Below are 21534 nucleotides of genomic sequence, written 5' to 3'. Positions count from 1 at the left end.
GTGTAAGCCATCACCTATGAAGCAGCTATTACACATGAGCAGCAGTCTCCTACATCCTACACTCCTACTGCAGATGTTCATTGGAGTTAAAGATGATATGCAACTTGTTTCATTAGCAGTACTGTGCATAACCTTACATACAGTATATGGAAGCAGCTGTTAGGTTGGCAATGAGAGTTTAGGCTACACAAATATGAATGTTCAACCAGTGGGTCTCTACTCTCAATATCCACTCTATGTAGGTGTGCACATAGCCATTTGTCCCAGCACTGTAACAAGGGTCACAACACATTTGCATAACATGTACAAATGCACAGCTGTTATTGCTTGCAAACGATACTAGAGAGGTGGATATTACATGTCTTATGTGCATGGATAGTTACCTAGCTCTTCCAATTGTCTTTGCTATCATGCTGCTAAACTGTCAGATGAATACAATTCATATGTATCCTGTCAATGAGTATTGTAATTGCCAACAGACATAACTAACGTTTGCATAACATAACACAAATGCTATGTAAGATGGAATACAGATGAGACAGATCTGCCTAGGATACTGTACATTACACAGTTATTGGCACATTATCCCACAATGCAAATCATATTTGCAAAATAAGCCCACCTTTGACATGTTCATTTCACTAATACACCCATACATATGTCTACTATTACAATATATCAACGTATACTATCCCCTGTTATAGCACATACTTGTTGGACCAACCCTGACACAGACAGTGGATGGAAAAGAATTAATGAATTCCAAGCCCAAATATATCATCTCTTGTGGTGTATGAGGAGTTTGCCTTGTGACCTACAGCAGTACACACATAGAATACTACAGACACAACTACTGCTCAACAATACATTACTATAAGATAGGTATTTCCACTATATGCATTGATTACACTGTAATTATTACAGAACAGGTACTACATACACAGACATACTACAATGTATACATACCTTATTGGTAACTGGAGGTGTTATTGAGTGGTATTTTGTTTATTTCGGTCTTTGTTTTATTTCTTTTTGGAGTACTTTTGTAATGTTCTGCAGGTATATACAGATGGTTTGAATGTGTGACACACCATCCTTTTATAGGTAGAGATCAGTACCATATGCTTTCCTGATCACCAATTGGTGTTCCAAATTAGTTAATTACATACACATCAGCTGTGTAGCTACTCCATTAGCCAATACTATGGCAACAGTGGAGTATAATTGAGTACTCCGATTGGGTGTTGTCCCTTTGCCTTACTTGTGAGGAAGACAGCCTAGTAGTGTGGTCTGAAATCTATTCCAACAGCTGTATGGAGACAAACTCAACTATACTGTGTGTAATGTCTAGACGTTTTGGTCTACATGTGAGTACTGCTGTTATATTTCTGAACATTGCTACTTGTGCAGGGTTTGTCTGTACCTAATACTTCTGCATATGTTTCAGTCTGGCCAGGTTGTTTGACCAGCTCAAGACTGTATGGCTATGCATATCATGTTAGGGGGTTTACATTGTGCTCACTAGACATCTTTAGTTTGGTGTTAATGTGCATCATACTGTGCTGATAATCAGTAATTGGTAACACATCCTGGTGTAATTACTTTTCACCCCTCTGAAACATGATCTGTTCAAACAAACCCTGTCACATCAGCAGCTGTTCCATTGTATAACAGCAACTATTTCACATAGGGCCATGTTAGTGTGACTCTGTCCAGGCATGTCAAGGTTTCAGCAAATGTCGTACAGTGGTTGAATATTTGGTGATAGTATGATAGTATGTATTGGTGTAATTAGTTTGGGTGTGGGGGAGATATTGGTGGGTGTGCATAGCAGATGCAGGTGTGTAGACACTGCTTTTATACATATTCTATATGTGTGTGGGGGTCTTTCCCTATGTGAACACCTATCCCTTAGTGGACTAATACTATGGTAATTGCAGGCTGATTCATTAAGGCACTGTTAAATGTTTTCTGTATTGCATGCAGGTAATGTTAGACCTTGAATCCTTTTGGCCATACATCGGAATGTAATAAAGGTTTGCTAAATAGAAAATGTCCATGTATTTCTGTCATGGATATTTGCAGTCATTGTAGTTGTGTTGGTGACTAACCCTATGTGGCTCATGTACGTATGACATATTTGTAATAGTGTATTGGCATATACTCTTCATATGTTATGTTCATATTGTTTGGGGGGGCAGGATGTGTGATTGCTATGGTCCATGTTATACTCAGATTTGAACACTTCAGATGCTGTATACACACATGTATGTATATATATATATATATATATATATATATATATATATATATATATATATATATATATATAATGAATATATATATATATATATATATATATATATATATATATATATATATATATATATATAGCATACACCTTTCATTGGGTACATGTCAGTTTGTCCTATTTCCACACAATCTTCCCTTTTGTATTTTAACTTGTCTGAAAACACAACTGACATAAGTACATCTCAGGTAGCTTAGTAGTAGGTTACTCTGAGGATGGTGTACATGGTTGTGGGTTCTAATCCTGCAGTGGTTATTATTTTACTTCTCAAAGCAGGCACTGCTAGGGAAAGGGTGATTAATGCACATTTAAGCAGTTGTAAGCTAGTTTGCCCATGTTCTGCATGACGGTAAGCGAAGGTTACACCTGTGAAGCGCTTATTCGTTTATCTGTGTTTAAGCACCATTAAACGTCACGCAAAACCATGCAAACATGCTTAATACTATTTAAAAGTGCCTTAATCAACCTGCATCCAATGGCCCTTATTCTGGCCCTCATAAAAATAAACAGCCCTTGCAGGTCTTGAACACGGGACCATGAACACCACAGTCACTGACTTTATCACTAAGGTATCTGAGACATGTACAAGTGTTATGGGTTTTAAAATATACCTTTTACTACAAGCATTCCTCACTACTGAAAACAAAAGTGACAGTCAGTTAGTGTACATATGTAAAATACATGTTAATGTTCATATGTTTGTGGAATTATGTGTTGCAATGTGACCTGACAGGGTGTATTAGGGATGCGCATGGTTCTGGTTTTGTGTCCTTTTTTTATTGTCTCCATACTCTATGTATACACCTCCAGTTCACTTACTGAACATCCAACCCAGGCTCTCCTTGATGCATAATTACATTACCCATCATTCCTCCCCCACCCCAAAATCCACATACACAACAACCATCCCTTCTATGGTGAATTAAGTTAATATTAATTGTTATAATACCAGAGCTGCATGTGTTTTGTGTACACTTCAATTCCTTTGGATTGCTTCTGTGTCACGAAGTGTGCTCATAGATGTTTATATATATGGCTATAGATGTGTCTGTATATATATATATATATATATATATATATATATATATATATATATATATAGATATATATATATATGCACACGTCACTAACGATATATATATATATATATATATATATATATATATATATATATATATATATATATATATATATATATATATATATATATATATATATATATATATATATATATATATATATATATATATACATATATATATATATATATATATATATATATATATATATATATATATATATATATATAGTATTAGTTTTTAACAGTTATACATATGTAGACTTGTATATGTTGATTCACAAACTACAGTACATTACAATGTACTATACATATGTACACAAAGTGACTGTTCCATTTGTTGTCAGTACTGTGGAATGCCTGTAGTAAAAAGTGTATTCTAAAACCCACGAAACATGTATACAGCTCAGATGGCTTAGTGGTAATTCTAGTGACTATGGTGTCCAGGGTTCAAGACCTGCAATGGTTTAACTTTTATTAGGCCAGAATACAACTCTTTTAAGCAGTTGTAAGTATGTTTAAAAGTGATTGTGCGATATTAAGGTGGCAGTTAAATGAAATTTAAAAGCGTATAACCTTTGCGTGCAAACACGGTCACATCCGCTAACTGCTTAGGATATATATACGTAAGTGTAGTAACATCTCACTATGTGCTTACATAACATTACAGTCTCTGTTGACTTTACTCTCGGGCACACATGGGTTTATATGGGTGTTTCAAATGTTTATTAAACTGAAGATTACTACCTAAATATGCAAACTGTGGTTAAGGTATACTTTTTAACAAAAAAAACATCTCAGACTTTATTGGGATTTGAACCGCAAATACATAGATACTATGCAAATGCTCTAACCATTACATTTTTGACATTAATGTTGCTTCTGCCTATTTTTCTATTTAGATGACTTCTATGTGTAAGCTAGGCTAAGCAAAGAGCAGTGGCACACAAACCCACTGAGCTTCATGTACTCTTGTAATAATAACATAAGAAATGAAAGGGGAGAATATAAAATAAAATTCCTAACTACATTAGGCATAGCCCCTCACTGACACTCTTCAAGAGAAACCTTGAAGAGTGGAGGGGGAATGGTAGATACACCCCAGGAATCCCACCATTGTCTCTGCTCGACAGAGGGACAGTCAATTAATCAATGGAGTGGCAAAAGCTGACACATTCTGGCTAGGCGTATGAATGCTCTCAGGCAGTTAGCCTGGTACCTACCTATGAACCTATACATACAGTAGCAGTACATGCTGATAGCTTAATTTACTGTTCAGGTGTTGACTTACCTTGTGCCAATAGAAGTTGTGTGTGCAATAGTTGCGGGCTGCCTATGTTGGATGCACACAGTAGACTGCCAACACATGACAATTTACAGGTAGTCTTGTGTGTGTGCTATCCATTTTTACTGTGTGTGCAGGTGGAGAAAGGTGTCAGTCCCTAGGTGCCTACACTGTCAGTGTGTGTGCTATCGCCAATGCATGGGCATACTGGGCACGCCTCCGTCTGCCTACAGGGGCTGGCTCAGGGGGCTCGTGTTCTGAGTCCCTCTGTGCCTGTGGGGCCCTTGGCAATGGTGGTGGGCTGTGAGGGCATTCACCATTCTGTCCCTGCTGCAGCTATTTCTGCAGGATCATATTGTGTAGCATGGCACATGCTATGAAGATGGGGGCACATGTGGTTGGAGAGTACTGCAAGGCTCCACTGGAAATGTCCAAGCAACGGAACTGTGATTTGAGCATCCCAATCACACGCTCTATGATGATTCTGGTTTGTGCGTGTGCCTCATTATGGCATTCTTGCATGGGTGTGTGTGCATTTCTGATGGGTGTCATCATCCATGGTTCCAGTGCATAGCCAGCATCTCCCACCAGATGGCCATATGGGATGTCCCCCCTGGCAAATGCCTGATACAGCTGTGAGGCATGCCATATGTGGGAGTCGTGATAGCTTCCAGGGCTGCCAGCACACACATCCATGATAATGCCCTGGGCATTGCACATGACCTGGCAGTTGATGGAGGGGTATCCCTTGCGGTTTATGTAGCACCTACCCTGCTCACTGGGTGGTGACTTGATATGTATGTGCGTGCAGTCTACTGCACCCAGTACCTCCGGGTATTCTGCCACATGGTGGAAGACACGCATATTGCTGGCCAACTCCTTCTGCATTTGGGGGAAGTATATGTGCTCACTGGCATGTGGTAACATGGCATCCAGGAACTGGTGGAGTACCCTGGATGCTGATGCCTGTGAGATCCCCATGATATCCCCAGTTGGCCTTTGAAAGGTACCTGTGGCTACTATTCTCAGGCTTACACATAGCTTGGTATCCACTGGGATGGGTTCCCCTCTGTTTGTTCTGGCTCTGAGGCGTGGCTGGCACAGCTCCACAAGTTGCTGTAGGGTGTCCCTGTACACCCTGTAACGCTCTACTATCTCTAGATCATGTAGCCCCTGGTAGGTTACCCTAGGTCTGAACACTCTTCTCCTCCTCTGGTGCCTGCGGTGGTTGTCAGCATCATCCTCCTCACCACCTTCAGTCTCCATCTCATGCTGGTGGATCAAAGCAATGGCAGCGCCTAACATGTACATATTAAAACTTCCCCGTTTGTATACACCAATGTTGCAGTGTGTATGGGAAAACACAAATGTGTATGAGGTGCTTTCACACTTTATACTATTGTGCTATAGATGCTGCTGATGTAATTGGCTGCGTGTGAGCAGTTCCAGCTGCAAGGTATCTTACTTATGGGTTTTACATTGATTATTGAAAGTGTGGGGGCTGTAGTGTGGAGTTATGCTTGCCTGGCTTGATTCCTCTGTTGCCCTTTACTTCCCTTTTAAACCTAGATCCCCTCTCATTGTCAGGCATGCATCCACCTGCCAGCTTTATTGTCTTGTACTTTCTCTACCTACCCAATCGTGTGTTGCAAAGTGTGTTATGTAGCTGATATAATGCAATTCTATTTTTGTTCTACTGTGACACTTTACTGTTTTCTTTGCAATACAGTCCCTCCCCTTTCCTGTTCTGCGAGTAGCTGCTAGCAGCCTTGTTAGCTGTTGTCAATGGCCTACTGTAGGTTCCTAGGTGTTAATTGCTTATTTGTACTCCAATTTCCCTGCTGCAGCATTTACTTATTTTTTTAATATATATCCTTCCTATTCCAGCTCCGGTGCGATCGGCTTTAAGCTCGTTTTAATCTCTGTTCACATGCATACTCAGTTACTTTGTGTGCTCTCAGCTAGCCAAAGCTAAAGCCAGTTAAACACACCCCTTTCTTTTAGCTTTGCTTAGCTATGGGCAAACCGGATTGGCATTGCTCCAATGTGCTTACACCCCTCTCTTGTTGTCACCTTTATCTCATGGTCATACCTCGGTGTTATAACACTATGCCATGAGGTGCATCCTTACACCTGGGGGGAATCTGTGATTCCGTATAACTCTTCTCATTTGCATTAAATTGCCTACTAATTCCTAGAAACTGCACATAACACTAACACAGCCCCTTAGCAACTCTTGTGCCATGGTGTGGTGTAACATGCCTGCCATTGACTATTATGGGGAAATCAAGCTATGTGTTACATTGCAGTTTTATTTTCTTTTTTTCTATTTTTCTTATGATCCCGTTTGCTTGCCGCTGCCCTATGCTTTAAACTTCGCAATAGTGCGAGAACAATTAATAATGTTAATTTTACATTTTGTACATTTTTTTATGCCAATGGCTATATATTTAGCCATTGACATATATTAACAATATAATACATGTGTTTGGCCAGCTGACATGGCTCCGATTTTATGTTTGCAGTAATGTAAACTGTTTTTATGGTTTACATTTTTGCATGCTTACACTATGCCTGCACCACTTCCTGGATCGCTAACTACCCTCATTTGCATGGTACAATGCTGCAAATGGGGAGATTAGCATACAGCAGCTGAGAGCTGTGCTGGCGTAGCGTATGTAGGTAGTGCACGTGAAAACACCTCTTACCTGTATCGCTCGGCGGCCATATTTGGTGTTGGAACACCGACGCTACTCCTGCGCCTGGCGCAAGCTTCATGAATCCCAGTGAGGATTTCATAGGATTATGATCTTAAGCTATAAGCAGTGTATCTTTTGGTTAATCTGCTGCCAAAAAGGGAGAATATTTGTAGGTTCAAGAGTTTATAGGCAGATTGGCTATGAGTAGGGTGCACCCTCTTTTAACTGGCATAATTTTGCCTTTCAAAGAACATTGCAGTTAAATTCCCTTTTGACTACCAAGAAGACGAAGCTAGAAAAATTGTTAGCTGTGGTTTGGAAGGAGCTCAGAGTTTTCTTGGAAGCACTGGCTATGATCAGGAGGCCATATTCTAGTTTTGCCATCACAATCCATTTGCCTGTGGCTGCTCTGGTAACGGGTAAGAGGAAGTGGGAGATCCTTTTAGAGCAGAAAGGAGTGAAATGACATTTGATTTAATGATAGAAACATGATGTTAAAAGCTTAGGCTTTAATCAAGACAGGATATCTAGGCAGTCGAACTGAGTTTTCGTTTCTAAAGGAAAATGGCTGCTAAGCTGAGTGGCTCACTGCATGGAGACAGTGGAAAGTTTTTGGTTGGTATTGAAGATTGTACACTTTGTGTTTTTGGTATTGACTATAACTTTGTTTTTGAGTAGCTAATTAGAGAGAAGATAAAGTTCTTTAAAGTTCTCCCACCCACCTTTACTTCTGATCTACTGCTGAACAGGTAGTAGTAGTTGAGAAAGTAGTGATTATATTTGCATTTGTCAAATTTTAACCATTATTCTGTGATACATACTATGTGTGGGTTGTATTAAGAATGGAGTTCAGTTGTTCCAGTTTATTCTTACTATTACCTGCATTAAGCAAGGCTATTGAGATTTACCTGTTAAGTAGCTGAGGGAATGGTAGACCTTGGGAGCCAGGGTTTGTTTCTGTGTAACTTTGGATTATTAGGATATTTATTAGTGATGTTAGCTGAATGGTAAATCTCAGGAATTGTATGAGAGCTGGAGAAGGTGACAAGAGGGGTTGACTGTTAGATGGGGGTAGAGGTTGTGATGTTTAGGCTGTACTGTGAGAGAAACTGAGTGAGTTGTAGTGGATGAGGCGAGCAGGAAGTATTGGGTATTTTACTGTTACAGAAGAATGCAATGTGCGGTTGGCCAGAAGAGCGGGTGAGGAGTGGAATGAAGTGGATGTACTGGTGGGAATGTGAGTAAAATTGAGCAAGTGAGGTGTCATGGCACATGGATGGAAAGGGGCTGATGGGGCAAAGAAAAGAAGGAAAGGGTGAGTAAGCAGAAGAATATTTAAGGGAAAAATATCAATGGAAGTATCATTAAGTAAGATGAAAGGGATGGAAATTATAAAGGGTGTGGCTGTATAGTTTGGAGGAAGGGGCACAGACTTTCCAGAATATGATATGAAAAGGTGTGGCTGTATAGTTTGGAAGAAGGGGCACAGACTTTCCAGAACATGATATGAAAAACAGCATTTCCCTTCTACCGTTAAAGTGCAGGTTATAACAGTACCATAAATTATGGGCTGTTGACTACACTGCAAATAAGGTAGTGGGCAGAGGTAGCAAGACAGAGATGTGCCACTAGAAGGCAGCAATATCTTAGTAAAACAAAAAGTGAGGTATTCAAGGGGTATGGATACAGATTTCGCTGTTTAAAAAATACAAGAGAGCTTGGAGAGAGGTATGAATTTTGAGAGTTGGAGTTACATTTTAATGAGGTTGTTAAAATAATACTAATGGGATTTTGAGGTGGTTCTTAAACAGATGAGACAGGCTTGAAAGTGAAGATATGTTTGAGGAGTGCAATGGACTGGGAGTTAGTGATCTACTCTCCGCTAGCTACTGCAAGATAAATAGATATTGAAGGATAAAACAGATAAGCACTAATGCCCAATGCCAATAGGTGGTGTGAGTAGCAAAAGTAGAGCTGCTTTGTGCTGCTGCTGCCAGGAAAAAGAGATGTTGAAGCGAAAGGAAAGAAGAGTGGTAATACCAGCAGCCACCTGTTAAGATGTGTACCAGAGAGAAATATGTTTTCTGTTGCTGAAAGTATAGTACTGAACTCTGCTGAGAATGTGTAGCAAGCTAAGGGATCAGGGTAGGAAGGTGTAAGCAAAGCCTTATTGCAGCCTGACTGTTTGGATGGTAATAAGGCACAGGAGGAGACAGAATAGGTTTGGAAAGTAGTTAATTTGCTGCTTGGACAGTAAAAGGCTAGAAGGACCCATGCAGGATGGTTTATTTTTCCCAATAGAACAGTATATGGGCAGTAGAATATGTATGTGGAATAGCTAGGAAAGATCAGATCTCAGTTAGGAAAATGTGGAGAATATAAAGAATAAGAAGGGGTGTGTATGTATAGGGCAGAACCATCTCCGCTGCCACCAGAGAAGCATGTAGAATGTATATGACAGTAGTGATGTGGATAAATAGGAAAGTGTACAGAATCTGTAGAGAAAAGAAAGGTGTTGGTAAATATGGTACAACAGTTCCTGATGACACCTGAGAAGTGTGTAAAATGTGTAGAGGAAAGAGGTGTGTGGATAAAAAGGGTAGGGCAATCCCTACTGCCACTGGAAAAGTGTGGGGAATGTCTACAGTGACCGGAGAGAATGAGTTGCATAGGTACCCTACAACTCACATTTCTGGTGGAGTGGAAATGTTCTTGATGTTGGACAGGAAAGTGGAAGTTCCTCCTGCCACTAGGGATAAGACTAGACAGGAGTAAGGCATTTCTGATCAGCGAAACAGTGAGGATAGTGATGTGAAACAATACAGAAACAGGTGAATGAGATGAGTTAGTCATATTGCTAGTATAATCTTCAAAGAAAAGTGTGGTTTTCCATTTAGCTTTCAGTTTCTTCTGAAATGAAATGAAAATTACAGTTTGTTAGCAAAATACTTAGGTCACCTTTAAAACTACAATGATGTAGACTACCAGAAGCTTAGAAGTAAAACATAATGAGAAATAACATTTTCCGCCATGGTTTACCAGACATTCTCTGTGACTGCATTTATCTACTATGAATGACCTTATCTAGCAACCAGTTCTCCTTACCCGCCCATGGAGACACCCACAGCCATCAAAGGTGCTTGAGGATACTGTGTCTTTATGTGTTGGATCACAGTTTCTAGATCTTCTGTACTGGCAGCACAAAAGGTACGTGGAGTCTACAAAATACCAAAATAATAAATGGTTGAAAGTTAGGTACTCTAGAGCACTACAGAGAAGATGACCTTAGCAACATTCAGAAAAATAATAATATCAGGCCAAAACCTTCTTCTATTGACAAACAACTTACCTTCCTAAAGTCAGCATAAGCCTAATTAGCTATGTACTTTCCTAAAAAATGCCTGATTTACAGAATCATTTGACTTCATAAATTGTCACATCCAGCCAATAAATTGAACTCAGCCAAAAAACTCTGATCACCCATTAATTTCTATGGAAGAAATCACGGTGCTGATGGAGTAGGATGAATGTGTGTGTGTGTGTGTGTGTGTGTGTGTGTGTGTGTGTGTGTGTGTGTGTGTGTGTGCGTGCCTGTCTGGTCACAGTATGGGGGGGTTTATGTAGGTGATGCAGACTGTGGATGTGTGTGTGTGTTTGTCTGGTCACAGTATGGGGGTTTATGTAGGTAATGCAGAGTGTGTGTGTGTGTGTGTGTGTGTGTGTGTGTGTGTGTGTGTGTGTGTGTGTGTGTGTGTGTGTGTGTGTGTGTGTGTGTGTGTGTGTGTGTGTGTGTGTGTGTGTGTGTGTGTGTGTGTGTGTGTTGACTGGTGTTGTCTGCCATACCTTTCACACCCTTGTTCATGATTTCTTGACAAAACCAAAAATGGCAGGATAAATGTCCATGATCAGTCAAAATTTATATTTATAAATATTACTCTATTTTACATAAGATGTTAATAGAATAAAGAATTTTGCATCAACATGCAATTTCTAAACCCTATGAAATGTGAATCTTTAACATATGGCAGTAATGGCTCACTGCAATCCTCAGTAATTATCAGAAAGTCTAAACTTCCTAAGGGACATAGCAATGATGTGAGACAACATAACGAATGTTGAACAGACATAAACACACACCTAACACATACAGACAGAGAGATGGACAGTTTACTGTGGTCAATCAACCAGCATGTTTTGAGGGAGGAATCCAGGGGAAACCTATGCAGACATGGTGAGAAGGCATAAACTCCAGAATGACCCAAGTGACTAAAATTCAGGACTGACATCCAAATGTAAATCAGAGGCCTGCCATCAAGTCATTATTTGACTACTTATTTACAAAGCTACATCCACATAAAAATACTGAAAACAAAAGTTGCACTACAGAGGAAAGTACAGTTGTATACACTTACCATAAATGTAGATGTTCAAGTGTATTCACTGTTGCAGTCATTATAGGTTCATAGGTTAGTACTAGGCTAACTGCCCTTGCGAGCCATTTTAAGCCTAGCCAATTATCCCTTGTGAGACTCAAACCATGCACCTTGTGTTTATAAGGCAAACACCTTAACCATTAGGCCATACTCCCAACCCCACGGCCATACTCCCAACCCCACTTCTAGGTTATCTGCTTGCAGGTAGCCCTCAGTCGGCCTGATTAACAAAGTCTTGGGTCCTGCATCGGTTGCTGTCCCTTCTTCCATGGCGTCAGGTCGTCAGGGGTATAAAACATGCAGCTGATGCCATTACATCAGTTTTTCTTGACCCAGATGTCAGGTGCCCCCCTAATGGGAAGCAATTAAATATAAAAGCACAAAGATATACCTCCAGCAAAAAAGCAAATACACCAAAAAGGCTTTTAAGCATAGTAAAGGAAAGTAGAGGTATAGCCAAAAGAAGTTAGGGGGCTGGAGGGAGGGTAACCAGGACTGCAACAGTGAATACACTCGAACAACTACATTTATGGTAAGTGTACACAACTGTACTAAATTCTTCGTGTTTCACTGTTGCAGTCATTACATTTGGGTAGATTCCCAAAGCTATGGTTGGGAGGAGGAATTTAGATAGCATTAGGGACAACTATAAGGCCCTACAAGACTGCAGTTAGCTCTGGATTTAAAGATAATTGGCAAATGATAATGCTTGGTGCAAGTGTGTATAGAACTCCAGGTAGCAGCTTCTAGGATGTCCCTGGTAGGGACGCCTCTGAGAAAGGCTGTAGAGGTAGATGCAGCCCTGGTGGAGTGAGGTCTGATCCCCTGGGGGAATAGGTTTTCCATGGTGCTTATTGCAGAAATGAATGCAATGGCTTATCCATTTAGAAATGGTTTGCTTTGAAATAGCGTTCCCCTCTGCCCCTGCAGCAAATGCCACCAGCAGTTGTTCAGATTTCCTTTGAGGTTTAGTCCTGTCCAAGTAGAATCTAAGTTGTCTGTGAACATCTAAGGAATGCAGTATCCATTCCCCTTTATTCTGTGGATTGGGAAGGAAGGTTGGCAAATGAATGAGCTGATTAAGAGCCACACTGGATACCATCTTGGGCATGAAGGATGGATTGGTTCTGAGGGACACTCTATTCGCATGAAAGATGATGAAAGGCTCCACTGCCATAATGGCCTGTAATTCAGATACCCTTCTAGCTGAAGTGATTGCTAAAAGGAAAGCTGTTATCCAAGAAAAACATTTTAAGTCTGCAGTAGCAGCTGACCCGAAAGGAGGTAGAGTGAGTTTCTCCAAGACAAAGTTAAGGTCCCAGGCTGGGGTTGGAGCTCTCCTGGGTGGTCTCAATGTTTTGGTCCCCCTGAGGAACTGCTTGAGCAGTGGATGAGAGAAGAGGGGAGGTTCTGTGTTATAATAAGCTGAAATGGCTGAGGCGTGGATTTTAATGGAGGAAAAAGAAAGGCCCTTCTGAAGCATCTCAGTTAAGTATTGTAAAATCTGAGGTAAATTGGGCGCTGCTGTGCTCATCCCTTGAGACTGGTTCAAGGCACAGAATCTTTTCCATTTTTCAGCATAAGATTGTCTAGTACTAGGCCTCCTTGCCTCTAAAATGATATCCATCACAGGTTTGCTGAGGGATGGTAAAGGAGAGATTAAGTAATTAGCCAGGCTGCAAGGTTCAGTGTTAGAAGCTGAGGGTGCAGAATCTGGTTCTCCTGCTGAGACAGCAGGGAAGGAGTCTGAGGCAGGTGCCATGGAGATAACCGTGACACACTGCGCAGGAGGGGGTACCAGTGTTGGCGCAGCCAGTCTGGAGCAATCAAAATCATCCTTGGTTTGTCCTGTTTGATTTTTAGTAGTACTTTGGAGAGCAGAGGCAGAGGGGGTAAGGCATAGACTGATAGGTTTTTCCAGCTGAAGGACAGAGCATCCACTTTCCAGGCTTGTTTGTGGGGAGTCCTTGTGCAAAATTTGTCCAATTGGTAGTTCTGGGGAGAGGCAAACAGGTCTTTATCTGGGCTCCCCCATTTGCTTGTCAACATGTTGAAAATCCTTGGTTCCAGTTTCCACTCGTGTGGGTTCATGAGGTTTCTGCTTAGTCCGTCTGCCAGTGTATTTAATTTTATTGGCAGGAATTGAGCTTGTAGGTGCACGTGGTAGCTCAAGGCTGTGTTCCACAATGCCATGGCTAGTCTGCAGAGGGGGTAAGAATGTGTACCCCCTGCTTGTTTATGTACCACATAATAGTGGTGTTGTCCATCTTTACCATTAGTTGTCCTGGAAGAATGTGGTCCTTGAAGGTTGTCAGAGCATTCTGTACAGCTAACATTTCTTTTTGATTGATATGCAGGTGCATTTGACTTGGGTTCCATTTGCCCTGAATGCACTTCCCTGCCAGGTGAGCCCCCCCATGCATAGTCTGATGCGTCTGTTGTTAGGGTTTGGGCGGCAGAGGGTTGTGTGAAAGGTAGTCCCTTGTTTTGGTGGCAGGGCTCTGCCCACCAAAGGAACTCTAGGCGTAGGCAAGGTATGATAAGAATCATTGTTTCCAGGTCTTGAGAATGTTGACACCATAGGCTTTTTAGATACCACTGTAGTTTCCTCATATGCAATCTTGCATATGGAATTAGAAGAATGCAGGAGGCCATGAACCCCAAGGCTTGCAGCATTTGTCTTGCAGATAGCAGGGTTTTTGTGGCCACTTGTTTGAAGTATTCAAATTAATTTGTTTCTCTGGCGTGAGGTATGCCATCTGGGAAGATGTATTCAAGCTTGCTCCCAGGAATATAATTTGTTGACAGGGTACCAGGTGTGATTTCTTTTCGATTATGGTGTACCCCAGGTAAGTTAGAACCCTTTGTACAAAGGCCAGATGATTCAAAAGTATGTCCTGGCTTTCTGCCTGAATTAGACAATCGTCCAGGTATGGGTATATTTGAATATTTCTTTGCCTGCAAAATGTAATAACTGGAGCTAGGCACTTTGTGAATACCCTGGGTGCAGTAGATAAGCCAAAGGGCAGTGCAGAGAACTGACAGTGCGTGTAGCCTGCTTTGAAGAGTAGGTATCTTCTACAAGATTCCCTGATTGAGATGTGCAGGTATGCTTCTTTTAAATCTAGTGTTGCCAACCAGGCATCTTTCCCTAGCATAGGAAGTAATTGGTGAAGAGTCAGCATCTTGAATTGTGGAATCTCCAAAAAGTTGTTTAGAGTAGACAGGTCCAGGATAGGAAGCCATGAATTGTCTTTCCTGGGTACCAGTAAAAGTCTAGAGTAGAAACCTTGTCCCTTTTCCTCTTCTGGTACCAGTTGAATAGCCCCCATGCTTAAGAAAGAAAGTACTTGTTTTTGGGCCTCTGCCCACTGATTTGGGGGTAGGTCCGGCCACCAACTTGGTGTTGGCAATCTGTGGAAGTGAAATCTGTATCCCTGGAACACTGTATTTAAAACCCATTTGTCCTGGGTAATGAGTTCCCAATTCTTTGCATGAAGAGCAATCTTTCCCCCCAAGGGGGCAGTCGGTTGATAAGTGCTTGGAAATTTTAAAAGGAAGTCATTGAGATAATTTTCTATAGGGGGGAATCTTATTATTCCCAGATTTGGAAGTGGAGGACCCCCACTGCTTAGTACTGTGTGTCCCCTGGGACTAAAACCTGGGGGTTTTGCTGTGTCTGGGTTTGGCTTGAGAAGACCTGGAAGGGGCTGGAAAGGACCAATTCTTAGAGGGCCAGTGCCTACTAAATCTAGGAGGCTGAACTTGTAAAAAATCTTTAACAGTTTGCATAGATTTAGCTTTATCTTCCATCTTTTTAAGAACTTCCTCAGCCTTGTTGCCAAACAGGCGGTCCTGATTTAAAGGAGCATCCAACAATTTAGCTTTAACATGATCAGGCAAAGATTGCTCCTTAATCCAAGCATGCCTTCTGAGCACAGACCCAGTAACAGCAGCCCTGCAAGAGGCCTCTAATGAATCAAAACCACAATGCAAAGTATGTTTTCCAACTTGTTCAGCAGAATGCATTAAATCCTGTAATTCTTTATTTTCCACACAGCCAGGAATCAACATAATTTTCTGTTTAAGCAGTCCAATAACATGTTGCTGATACTTTAACATATGAAACTGGCAGTTTAAAGCCCTAATGGCCAAGGTTGCAGAAGTGTAAACCTTCTTACCCCATCTATCCAGCGCCCTGGTGTCTCTATCAGAAGGGGTAAGATTTTTAGCAGTAAAAGCCTTAATGCCCTTGGGCCCCTGTGAAATAGTCTCTAGATCTGCAATAGGATTTTTAAAAAGGAGCTTGTGGGACTCAGGGACCCTGTAGTATCTGTCAGGTTTTCTGGGAGCAGGAGGCAGGGAATCAGGGGCCAAACTAGATTCCGAAAAAGCATCATCAACAATGTCTAGTACAGGAGGAATAGCTAAAGGCCTATGCTGAGGTAGGAGAAGGAAATCCCTAAGCCTCTTTTTTGAATCAGAAAAATTCTGGTTTTCCCAGTGGAAATGCTCCCTTAGAGTATGTAAGGTTTCCCCAAAAGAAAAATCCTCAGGAGGGGAAGCAGAGGGAATGGAGTCCTCTGCATCAGAATCTTCATAAGTAGATAAGGGCAAATCCAAATCATCAGAAGAATCAGTAAAAATAGAATCTTGATCAGAAGATTCATAATCAACTTCAGTCCTAGGCCTCTTAGAAGTGTGGGGGCAGGTTGGCTACCCCTGATTAGAGTTATTAGATCTACAGCCATTCTTATCATTTGTTTTTTAGGCATAGAGGCCTGAGCATGTGGCCTGGGTGTCGTTTTTTTAGGCATGGATCGAGATTTAGGCCTAAGTAAAGAAGGAGGCGTTGGTTTAATATGCTAGTCCGTAGGCCTGAAAACACCCTCAGAAGCAGGTGCCTGCACAGCAGCTCTGGACCCATCCAAGGTAGAGACATCCGCGGGTTCCATAGTTGAAGCATCTTGCGGCATACCGGACTCTGAATGGGTCTCAGTAGAGGCCTGTGAATCAGAAGTAGAGGGTACCAGGGTCTGTGAAAGCTCCTCACTGAGTACCGGCGAACTGGCGACTGGCTTAGGAGAAGCATCGTCGGCAGTTTTGGACCTCGGCGGCCTGTCAATGTCTTTATCTTTGTGTTTTTTCAGAATCCCGGTAATTAGATGGCTAACCGATGACATTTCTGGATAATTAAACTGAGAACCGAAATATTTAGTGGCAAAAATATACCAATGATGGATAGTGCACTGATTAAATAAAGCACAAAACTGACAGCAAGTTACGTTGTGGTCAGGGCCTAGGCAAGGAATACAGTATGAATGAAAATCTTTATGAGGTATTTGCTTTCCACAGTAATGCAATTATTAACTTTTATTGACATCGGTAAGGAGCAAGAAAAAGTTTCTCCAACGGGGTACTTAGCTTTAGTTGAAGACTTCGGTTCTAAAACTCGAAAACAAAAATTTCGGGAGTCGGCCGACTGGCACTTGTGAACTGCTTCTGCTTCGGGCACTGCATGGCAAGAAAGACTGATGTAATGGCATCGGCTGCATGTTTTATACCCCTGGCAACCTGACATCATGGAAGAAAGGATAGCAACCAACCCAGGACCCCAGACTTTGTTAATCAGGCCGACTGAGGGCTACCTGCAAGCAGATAACTCAAATGTAATGACTGCAACGGTGAAAAACGAAGAACATCTCATACTGGATTTATAGCTATCCAGTTGCAGTGACTCCTTCCCTATAAACACAGTGAAAACATAAGAAAGATATACAGATGAGCATAACCGTTTAAGTCAATAAAAGTAAAAATAGCAGGGGTGTTAATCAGCTGGGTATAGTGTGATGTACAATGGCATGTGATCGGCACACAATCTGCATGTACAGCACAGAACAATGGCGCTAACGGTGGACTAATTGAAATATGATGACACACCACTGTTCTGCTACACAAGTAACAGAGTACAACACTGTCAGATATATAAAACCAGACAATGAGTAAAGCATAAGGTGTAGGCACAATAACCATTTTATGCAAATAAATATATAAACTAACATGTAATTAAATGAATGCATCCAAAAGAAAACTTGTCTGTCTGGTCACAGTATGGGGGGTCTATGTAGGTGATGCAGAGTGTGGATATGTGTGTGTGTGTGTCTGTCTGTCTGGTCACAGTATGGGGGGTTTATGTTGGTGATGCAGAGAGAGAGTGTGTGTGTGTGTGTGTGTGTGTGTGTGTGTATGCGTGTGTGTGTGCGTGTGTGTGTGTGTGTGTGTGTGTGTGTGTGTGTGTGTGTCTGTCTGGTCACAGTATGGGGGTTTATGTAGGTGATGCAGAGTGCGGATATGTGTGTGTGTGTGTGTGTGTGTGTGTGTGTCTGTCTGTCTGGTCACAGTATGGGGGGTTTATGTTGGTGATGCAGAGTGTGTGTGTGTGTGTGTGTGTGTGTGTGTGTGTGTGTGTGTGTGTGTGTGTGTGTGTGTGTGTGTGTGTGTGTGTGTGTGTGTGTGTGTGTGTGTGTGTGTGTGTGTGTGTGTGTGTGTGTGTGTGTATCTGTGTGCGTCTGTGTGTGTATGTCTGTCTGGTCACAGTATGGGGGTTTATGTAGGTGATGCAGAGTATGGATATGTGTGTGTGTGTGTGTGTGTGTGTGTGTGTGTGTGTGTGTGTGTGTGTGTGTGTGTGTGTGTGTGTGTGTGTGTGTGTGTGTGTGTGTGTGTGTGTTGACTGGTGTTGCCTGCCATACCTTTCATACCCTTGTTCAAGACTTCTCGACAAAACCAAAAATGGCAGAATAAATGTCCATGATCAGTCAGAATTTATAAATATTACTCTATTTTACATAAAACGTTAATAGAATAAAGAATTTTGCATCAACATGCAATTTCTAAACTATGAAATGTGAATCTTTAACATATGGCAGTAATGGCTCACTGCAATCCTCAGTAATTATCAGAAAGTCTAAACTTCCTAAGGGACATAGCAATGATGTGAGACAACATAACGAATGTTGAACAGACCTACATACACACATACACATATAGACAGAGAGATGGACAGTTTACTGTGGTCAATCAACCAGCATGTTTTGAGGTAGGAATCCTGAGGAAACCTATGCAGACATGGTGAGAAGATGTAAACTCCAGAAAGACAGTGACTAAAATTCAGGACTGACATCCAAATGTAAAGCAGAGGCATGCCATCAAGTCATTATTTGACTATTTATTTGCAAAGCTACATCCACATACAAATACTGAAAACAAAAGTTGCACTACAGAAGAACTCATACTTCTGGATTTACGGCTATCCAGTTGCAGTGGCTCCTTCCCTATAAACACAGTGAAAACATAAGAAAGATATACAGATGAGCATAACCGTTTAAGTCAAGAAAAGCAAAAACAGCAGGGGTGTTAATCAGCTGGGTATAGTGTGATGTACAATGGCATGTGATCGGCACATAATCTGCATGTACAGCAGGGAACACTGGCGCTAACGGTGGACTAATTGAAATATGACGGCACACCACTGTTCTGCTACACAAGTAACACAGTACAACACTGTCAGATATATAAAACCAGACAATGAGTAAAGCATAAGGTGTAGGCACAATAACCATTTTATGCAAATAAATAAATAAATAAATAAACCAACATGCAATTAAATGAATGCATGCAAAAGAAAGCATGTCAGAGTATATGCATGGTAAAGACAGTTGAGAAACAAGTAGCAAAGGCAATAAATAGTTTCAGGCAGAAACTGCTTTGACCTGGACAAGTGGCATTGCTCATTTCTATGGAAGAAATCACAGTGCACATACATCGGCATGAGTATGAATGGAGTAGGATGATTTTGTGTGTGTGTGTGTGTGTGGGTGTGGGTGTGTGTGTGTGTGTGTCTGGATACGTCTGCCATGAGGCAGCAAACAGTCTAGCAGTTTGTGTCTGGGACACAGAAGGTACAAGAGTGTCTACAATATGTAGCCTTGCAGCAGTGCACAAGGAGGCCAAGGGTAGGGTAAGATGAAGCTAGCATTAGTAAGCATGCCCCACCACGTGTGTGTGTTTGTGTATGCATCTGAAGGTGTGGGGTAAACATTTTGCAGTACTGAAGTCTAGCAGCCATGATCTAAAGACTTTCACTAAGGAATAAGCCAATTCACTCAAATAATTCACACAAGTAGGAAAGAACAACTGGGATATCCACTTAAAATTGATCCAGGTTATGTGAAAGACACCAAGTAGAAAATCTCTTTCATTTAGACACGTAAGATCTTCTAGTACTGGGTTTTCTGGCCTTCTGCAGTAACCTAATCCTGTCCTCAGAAAAAAGGTGTCTGAAAGTGATCAAGTTGTAAAGTTGACAGATATGGATGAAGCAGAGATCCCTCATCCTGTGTGAGAGGGTCCACTCTGTGAGGTAACTTGTGATGAATGCCCTTGGCTAAATGCAGAAGACAGAACCAATGCTCTCTTGGCCAAAAAGGAGTCACCAGCAAGATTTTTGGTTTGTCCTGCTGAATCTTGAGCAGAACTTTTTGAATTAAAGGAAGGGGGGATGCATAAAGAAACATCCCCTTCCATGAGAAATAAAGGATGTCCTTCCAAACCACATGATCTGGGACGCTGACACAAAAAAGAGGAAGATGTCTGTTCAGAGGGGTGGTAAACAGATCCACTAGAGGATTGCCTCACCGATGGACTAAGCCCAGAAATACATGCCTGTGAAGCATCCATTCATGGGATCGAGTCATGGACATGCTTATAATGTCTGACACAAAATTTTGAGTGGGTGAAATGTAAACTGCTTGAAGAGACACCTTGTACTGAACTGCCAAGATCAGAGTCAATCTGCAAAAGTATATGATTTTTGTCCCCCACCCCCAAATTTGTTTACACACCAGAAGACTGTGGTGTTGTCTGTAAACACTTTTAGAGGTCCTGGATGACACAAAGGATGGAAAGCCTGTAGAACTAGAATGGGTGCCCTCATTTCTTAACAATGACATGCAACTTCCTTTGAGAAGGAGATCCTGCACCTTTTTTGATGCAAAGCTTGCTCCACATCCTGTGACTGAGGAATCTGCAAACAACTCTTTTGATTTGGCTGAGAATGATTTAAGAGGAAGACCTGGATTCAGAGAAATTTGCTGAATCCACCAAAGCAGCTCTGATTTCAGGCATGGGAGAAGAGGAAGTACACACTCCAGAGGATGTGCATACTGCATCCAAACTGATTTTAGGTACCATTGAAACTTCCTCATATGAAGTTTTGCCAGGGGCACCATAGGTATTGTGGATGCCATAAATCCCAGTAGTCTTAAAAACTCCCTGGCAGTTAGAGATGGACGAGACAGTAGGCTATGGAAGAAGGAAGTGAGAGACATAATCTTTTCTAGTGGAAGAAAGGCCAGCAAGAGATCTGTTCTTAGCCTGCACCCTAGAAAAATGTGATCCTGAGAAGGGGAAAGAAATTACTTTTTGAAATTGAAATTTATTGTAAACCCCAACCTTTGCAGGAGACAGATGGCAAACTGAAGAAATTAATGTCTCTGGAAGAGGAGCCAGAAAAAAGAGATTATGACAGGGGTCAAACACTTTGTGAGTACCCATGGGGCAGTAGCTAGACCAAAGGGCAAGGCAGAGAACTGAAAGTCACAGAGAAACATAAACATTTCCTGGATAGAGGATGGATAGGTATGGAAAGGTAGGCATCCTTGATGTCC

The 21534-nt window shown here is 41.5% G+C and overlaps 1 protein-coding gene across 1 annotated transcript in view; it reads right to left on the bottom strand.

The window, feature by feature from the left end:
• The window catches only part of LOC122794867 (protein ABHD1-like), a 406644-nt gene that overhangs the window by 144737 nt on the left and 240373 nt on the right, over window positions 1-21534 (bottom strand). The window contains exon 6 of the mRNA XM_044063466.1: window positions 10479-10591. Within this exon, the coding sequence (XP_043919401.1) occupies window positions 10479-10591 (113 nt within the window). The remainder of the gene's footprint in view (window positions 1-10478; window positions 10592-21534) is intronic.

The sequence above is a fragment of the Protopterus annectens genome, chromosome 2.part1 (genome assembly GCF_019279795.1).
Source record: "Protopterus annectens isolate FY-2018-M chromosome 2.part1, PAN1.0, whole genome shotgun sequence".
In the NCBI taxonomy this organism is placed as follows: domain Eukaryota; kingdom Metazoa; phylum Chordata; order Ceratodontiformes; family Protopteridae; genus Protopterus; species Protopterus annectens.
This window is presented reverse-complemented; position numbering and strand designations above follow the sequence as displayed.